General features: G+C 46.8%; 1 protein-coding gene across 1 annotated transcript in view; it reads left to right on the top strand.

The window, feature by feature from the left end:
* The window catches only part of ctnnd2a (catenin (cadherin-associated protein), delta 2a), a 315513-nt gene extending 308394 nt beyond the window's left edge, over window positions 1–7119 (top strand). Inside the window, exons 22-25 of the mRNA XM_056299200.1 lie at window positions 849–901; window positions 2412–2543; window positions 3490–3568; window positions 6684–7119. Coding sequence (XP_056155175.1) covers window positions 849–901; window positions 2412–2543; window positions 3490–3568; window positions 6684–7119 — 700 coding nt within the window. The remainder of the gene's footprint in view (window positions 1–848; window positions 902–2411; window positions 2544–3489; window positions 3569–6683) is intronic.
* Window positions 7120–7416: the final 297 nt, after the last annotated feature.

Raw genomic sequence — 7416 nt, 5'->3', positions numbered from 1 at the left:
GAGGGATGAAGGTCCGTCCAACAACATTGGAAATGGGGGGAGGGAGAGATATCCAAAGGCAGTCCTATAGCTTGAGAGGGGGATTTGAATGACTCCTATCTTCTCTCTCTCTCTCTCTCTCTCTCTCTCTCTCTCTCTCTCTCTCTCTCTCTCTCTCTCTCTTTCCTGTCCGCTCCGTTCACCAACCTCTCCGTAAATCCACCAGCACTCGTTCACGCATATCATCTTCTCCCTGTTCTAGGTGACACTTCTTTCCTCCCACCTTTCCCCCTGATCTGACTCTTCACTGGGTGTCTCAATGCACACACACACACACACACACACACGTTTAATGATATCTCCTCTCTGCATACATGCCGAATGCCGTTTCAGCCCCTTAGAGATGGATCAAAGGAAGAGAGACTTGGGGCGTCGGGGGGAAGGGAGGGGAGGGGGCGAGTGAAGTCACACTGGGAAAAGGGAAAGGGCAATGGAGTAGAGAGGGGTAAAACTGGAAATTAGTCGGAGGGAAAGGGGATGATTAAGACTGCAAGGAGGGGAGAGGGAGGGCGAGAGAGGGGTAGATAGAGATAAGGAGCAGGAATAGAGGAGAGAAAAGAAGTGTCAGCAGAGACACCGTACCGAGGGAGAACATTTATTTAAATTTAAAAGAGAAACAAATCACACGTCTTTTTTTTTTACAATATTAAACACAGTCACTCCTTTTCATCAGAATGTCCAGAAAAAAAAGGAAAAAAAAGAGTTCATCTTGCAACACAGAACCCCAGATCGATTCAAAGCTAGAGAGAGAGAGAGATACCTTTCCATGCATCTCTCCCCTCGGGCTCTGCTGTGTCTTGTGCTGATAGCACTCACAGTCAGTCTCCTGTAGCCAGCAGTCAAAGACCTCATCCCCGCTGCGGCTGTGACTGAGCCCCGGTAATCCTGAGCCCACCGATTACTTGTCAAAATCTCCCGAAAATCAAAAAAGCTCATGGACCTCATGAAAATTAAAGATCACAAGAGTGAAAAGACAGCAGGCAACTCTCACCATCTGGCTCTTTCTCTCTCTCTTCCTCCCTCTCTCGTCTCTTTATTTCTCTTGCTTTATGTGTGCGGCGCTGTGATACTTGTGCATGATACCACATGTTAGCAGCAGTTCTTTTTATGTTTGTGCAGGAGATTACCCAGATTAACCCTCTGTCCATGGCACCAAAATCTGAGAGAGGATGCTGTTTGCACAACTGCTGACAGTGCTCTTTATACACTGTGTGTGTGTGTGTGTGTGTGTGTGTGTGTGTGTGTACATACAATCCTTTGTCAATCCCCCACAATACACAGTGATTTGCAATTTTAAAGTGTTGGTGAACTGGTCCATGCGGCCTGTAGTTAGGATGTCCTTCACTTGTGAGGGCGTGCGGTATATATCTGTGTATGTACGCAGGCTATATGAAGAAGCGTTGAGCTAAGCAGACCGAAGGATGTGATACACAGGTAGGCAGAATTCCGGCAATTCAGTGTGTCAAGATAAGGGAGTGAGTAAGCACTTCAAGTATGCGCTGAGGGGATTACATAGCGATGCACAGTGTGGCGTGTGTGTGTGTGTGTGTGTGTGTGTGTGTGTGTGTGTGTGTGCGCACAAGGGAAAGAGTGAGATAGAACAATAGTAAGAGAGATAGAGGCTAAATCTAGGGGGTTACTTCAGTTGTCTACATCTATTTGTATGTGCGGTGCAATTGGAAAACGTGATGGTCACCTCAGTTGATGCTTTTTTATTTTCAGCGAGGTCATTTCTGGTTTGAAAAATAATCGTTCAAGTCCCTAACAAGTCAATAACATTTCATTTGTTCGCTTTTATGTAGGCTGATGGATTGGGCCATTAAGCTTGCCAGCTTTTTGCTGACTTAGATGCCTCAAGGAAATAATTATCCAAATTGTCGTTGACTGTGTTTTGTTGCAGTCTGTTGCTATTAGTCAAGTCGATCAAATGAGCTTCACGAAAGAGAAAAAAATACAAACGTTGAGACTCAAATGACTGCCAATGACATTTTGAAATATCTGAGAAATGATGTGAAAGCTATGCAATTTGATGTTCTGATGGAATTCGAGATTCCTTAGCACGTGTGTGTGTGCGTGCATGTGTGTGTGTGTGTGTGTGTGTGTGTGTGTGTGTGTGTGTGTGTGTGTGTTGTGATTGTGTCCTGAGGTCTTTTAAGAAGCTGGAGGTGACCCTTTGTGCTGACAAGCTAAATGATGACTAATGACTCTGCATCTTGAAAGACACACACATGCCCAGACACACATTCACACAACAACAGCATGCAACACAAACATGCAACACAATCATGCAACACAATCAGACAAAGGGAAGGAAGGTGTAACACGCTTTTGTGTTCGTCACTTATTTTTTGTGCATTTGTTGGGATGTGCAGCAAGTGCTCCCGCCTCCCCCAGGGAGATGATGAGTTTGAAGGAACGCAAGATGGAGTACGACTCCACGGCAACCAACGCTGGTTTCCATAGCAACAAAGGAGAGCACACATCCCGGAAAGACGCCATGACAGGTGTGTGTGCGTGTGCGTGTGTGTGTGTGTGTGACAGACACAGAGAGAGAGGAATTAAATGATACTATTTTATTCCCCTCTTCATTTTTCATTCTATTTCCATCCTCTAATGCTCCTCACGCTTTCTCCATATGTTAACATCTTAACCACTGTCACCATATATTTAATTCTTAAGGCTAGTCTGTCTGTCTGTCTGTCTGTCTGTCTGTCTGTCTCTGTGTGTGTGTGTGTGTGTGTGTGTGTGTGTGTGTGTGTGTGTGTGTGTGTGTGTGTGTGTGTGTGTGTGTGTGTGTGTGTGTGTCTGTCTGTCCGTGTCTCTGTCTGTCTGTGTGCGTGTCTGTCTGTCTGTGTGTCTGTCTGTCTCTGTCTGTCTGTCTGACCATGTCTCTGTCTGTCTGTGTGTGTGTCTCTGTGTCTGTCTGTCTGTCCGTGTCTCTGTCTCTGTGTGTCTGTCTTTCTGTGTGTCATCCGTCCGTCAAGTCCGTCCATCTGCCTATTTGTCTCTCTTTCCTCTCTTGCTCTCACTTCTTATTTGCTTACTTCCAGCATTTATTTCCCTCTACCTTTGTTTCGCTCTTTCAAAATCTCATTCTCTCCATTTTGTTTATTTTCTATCCTCTCCCATTGTATCTTTCATGATACACATTTCTCTCCATCTCTGCCCCGTTTTCTTTGCTTGTAGTGTTGGTCCATCTCTTATTTTGTTTGCCTCGGTATATCGGCGCCAGGCATGAGAGGGTGGCCAGACTCTTAGACAGACTTTGTCACTAATGAGCTGTTTTTTCACCAAATCACAACTGTGGCTTTCAAAGGATTTGCTGTCCTCAGTCATGAAACATAAACGGTCCATGCTTCTCTCAGAGGTTTGCACACATTCAGAGAGACTGTGATAAGTATTTTATCATTCTTTCTTTCTTTCTTTCCACCTCTCCTTCCATACCTTCAGTTCAAGTATCCTGTGGGACATCTACATTGTTCAGGAACTCCTACTTGACTAACAGTGGCGATATCAAGCAAAACCAGGTGAGTTATGATTGTGTATTGCATGGCACGAACGCACGCACACGCACACACACACACACACACACACACACACACACACACACACACACACACACACACACACACACACATACAAAGTCAGTTGCATGCATTCAGAGCAGGAGGATAAAAGTCTGTGTCATCCCTCCCAACTTGACATCTGCTGTCAAGATGGAGATTGGTACGCCTGCAATAGGGGTAATATAACACACACACACACACACAAGGTGGCTAACTTTGATAGGAAACACACTGGCGAAATCTGATGAAGGTAAGCCTTAAGACTGGAGATCATCAAACAGCAACCTAAAGCCAAACCCAGTGGGCAATTAAAATCTTTATCTGCGTGGATTGTGCTTAATTGTCTTTTCAGTGACTCTCCCAGGGTAGTCAGTAATAAAACACAGCACGAGAACGTTTGACTTGTAAGCTTAAAATTGTTAGAGATTAAAAGTTTTCCGGGTTTCCCTCAGTCCTGCGTATTAAAAACAGTGGATTTGTACGGTACACGTTCTCTCTGTGGGACCACGTTCTGCTATGTACCTCCAGCAATACACAACAGTTAAAGTTGATCTTAAAGGTAGAACGAGCAGGACTTGTCGGTTGCGGTTTGTAAACACAGCGTTCAAAGTTGGCCCCTCCCCCCCGGCTCGACGACACCAGGAGGACACGCCCCCCCCCCCCCCCCCCCCCCGACTGCAGTAGCCAGAACACATCCCAGTGTACAGGCCAACTCCGTGTGGCGCTTCATTCCCATCCTGTCCTTCACTGCTCGCCAGCGGGTGGACGCCAACCTCAGATTCACTCTCGTTTTGGAACGAGCTTAGTCTGCTTGGCGTTTCGCCTCGCTATATTTGCGTCTTTTCGGCGCTGTGTCCGCCATTATTGTAGCGTACTCTTGGATGCGTGCTTACAATCTAGATCTGGCACCTGGTCGCGAGTCCCGCTGCCCAGAAACTGGGTTAGTGCCCAGAAACGTCCCGTACACAGCAAAATAGAAATAGATATAAATAGATAGACACTTTATTTGCCACACGACCAAGGCCGGTGGAATTTGTTTTCGACACAGTGTGTTAAAACTCTGCAGTACAACACATACATGGACAACAGCAGACACTCCACATATTATCACGAAACAATACCGTGACGCAGTAGCAGAACCTATTACACACAATCACATACAATAGGTGAATGGTACGTATGCGTTTGTAACCCAGTAGTGTGTGAGGAGGGGACCAGAGGGAGGAATTCAGGGTCCTGATAGCTGGGGGGAAAAGCTGTTTGTGAAGCTTTTAGTCTTAGTGGACAGCATCCCGTAGCACCTCTCTGAGGGAAGGAGCTGAAAGAGGTGATGAGCAGGATGTGAGGGGTCAGAGATTATCTTATTTGCTCACTTTACTGTCCGTTGAGTATGTAGCGATTCAGCTGAGGGGAATGGGTTGCCTATGATTTTGGATGCCTTGTCGACAATCTGCTGTAAGTTTTTTTTCCCCCCGTGTTTGACTGTCCATGCTGCTGTACCGTAATGTAATAGAAGATGTGATGATTAACTTGATGGTGGCTGAGTAGAACAAAAGGAGAAGTTGATGCTTAATTCGATATTTTTTAAGTTACCTAAAGAAGTAAAGTTGCTGAGCTTTTGCTGTTATTTGTTCAGTTTTAGTTTTCCACTTCAGTTTATTGCTGATGTATGTTCCGAGGCATGTAAACGAGTCAGTGGTGCTGATGGGATCTCCGTCTATTTGTATGGGTATTTTGGGATTCGGCGTGCACCAGAAGTCAATAATAAGTTCCTAGGGTATTGCTGTATCAATCAGGATGTCGTTGTTTGCGCACCAAGAGATGGCTTGGTCCACTTGAATATGGTACTGGGTTTCATCATTGTTGGAGATGAGGCCTACAATAGTTATGTCGTCTGCATGTTTTATAATTTTCACAGAGCTATCCCAGGAGAACATGTCCATGGAAGACATGTAGGTCAGGTGAATCGGCCTTACTACATTGTCCCTAGGCGTGAATGTGTCGGCTCTGTGATGGACTGGCAGCCTGTCCAGAGTGTCTCCCCATCTGTCACCCAGTGACTGCTGGGATAGGCTCCAGCATCCCGCGACCTGAATTCGGATAAGTGGCTTGGATAATGGATGGATGTCCATGGATGTAAAGTGGGTGGTGTAAAGTGAGAAGAGCCAGGGGGAGAGAACACGGGCCTGAGGAGCTCCTGTTCTCAGGGTAAGAGGGTGTGAGGTTAAGTTATTAACCTTCACCCTCTCTGGCCTGCTCCACAGGACGCTCCAAAACCAGTGGCATATGGCTGTGTCAATGTTCATGTCCAAGAGTATGGTTAAGAGTTTGAGCGGGTTGATGGAGTTAAAGGTGGAACTAAAGTCTATGAACGGGATGCGCGTGTAGGTGTTCAGTGATTTCAGGTGTTGCAGGGCATGGTGGGGTGCTATACTGACTGAAAATGAGAAAAATAAGAAAATACAGGCATAGGACAGGGTCTCTGCAGATACAGACACCGCCACACACATCAGAGATAAGTGATGACTGAGAAGGATTTTTGTATCAGTCTATACACTGACTTTTAGGAAAATCCTACTCATTCTACCTTTAAACTCAATCTGTGTTAATTAAAATTAAATCTAAGTTCATTAAAACTTGAATTCAAACTCAATCTATCAATCTATCAATCTAATGAAAATGGCTTCCACACAGGTATGACTTTATCCTCTCTGTCAAACACATAAAATCTCATGCACATACATTCAAACACAAACGGGCATGCCCTGACACTCTTGAGACTGCACTGGTGTTCAAGGTGAATTGTTCCCCCTTTAGTGCCTGCATGTTGCCGAGCACTCAGCATGAGTCTCCTTCCATTTGATTTCTCTCCTACCCTTTTACCCATAACACCTGCCTTTCAATCCTGCATCCCCCTCCTCTTGATTTCATATGCCTCTTCCTGTCACTCTCAACCTGGCCTCCTTTATCGCCACACTTTAATACTTCCTCCTCCCTCTGATTCACTTTTTTTGCATTTATATTCCCCTCACCTTGTCTCACCTCCACTACCCCCCACCCCCACTGTCAACACCCCTCCCCCCACCAGGTCCCTGCCCAGCCCTGCATTGTGCCTCCCCAGCCCCAGCAGGAGAGTCCGTCAACGGCTGCGATAAAAGACTACGACCCCTACCCTCCCCCTCCCTCCTTCCCCCAGCCCCAGCCACCCCAGCCTCCACCGCACAGCCAGAGCCGAAGTTTCGACGAGGCCTACTATGAGGACCAGCAGGGGCCCACACCTCCTCCGCCATCCCAGCCTCAGCCTCTGCCCCAGGTCCAAGTCCAGCCTCAGGCCCACCCTCAGCAGCCCCCGAGTGCCACCGGTGCCCCACGCGACCCCCGGGAAGACCTGCGCATGCATTTGGGCCTGAAGTCCACCGGCAACTACGTAGACTTCTACTCGGCCTCTCGGCCATACAGCGAACTGAACTACGAGACCAGCCACTACCCGGCCTCACCAGACTCCTGGGTCTAGTTAAATAGTGGCAACGGAGTGGGTAGGGGTGGGGGGGGGAGTGAATCTGTGTGTATGTGTGTCTGGTGGGAAGATGGAAAGGGATTATTTTTGCAAGTGAATAACAACTTAGAACAAGGTTTCCAGTGAGGGTAATGTGTCATACAGTAAGGGTAAGTTGTAGCTGAGGGATGTGAAATTAGAAAGCTCTAAAATTAAGGGTGGGTGGGGAGGGGGGTTCAGTGCTACGGAGGTTTCAATGGTGAAGCGATGTTGTGTGTCAAAGAGAGACTGTGCATGTGCATGCCAACATTTTTC

This window comes from Lampris incognitus, chromosome 19, assembly GCF_029633865.1.
Source record: "Lampris incognitus isolate fLamInc1 chromosome 19, fLamInc1.hap2, whole genome shotgun sequence".
In the NCBI taxonomy this organism is placed as follows: domain Eukaryota; kingdom Metazoa; phylum Chordata; class Actinopteri; order Lampriformes; family Lampridae; genus Lampris; species Lampris incognitus.
Note: the sequence above shows the minus strand (reverse complement) of the source record. Positions and strands in the feature narration are given on the sequence as shown.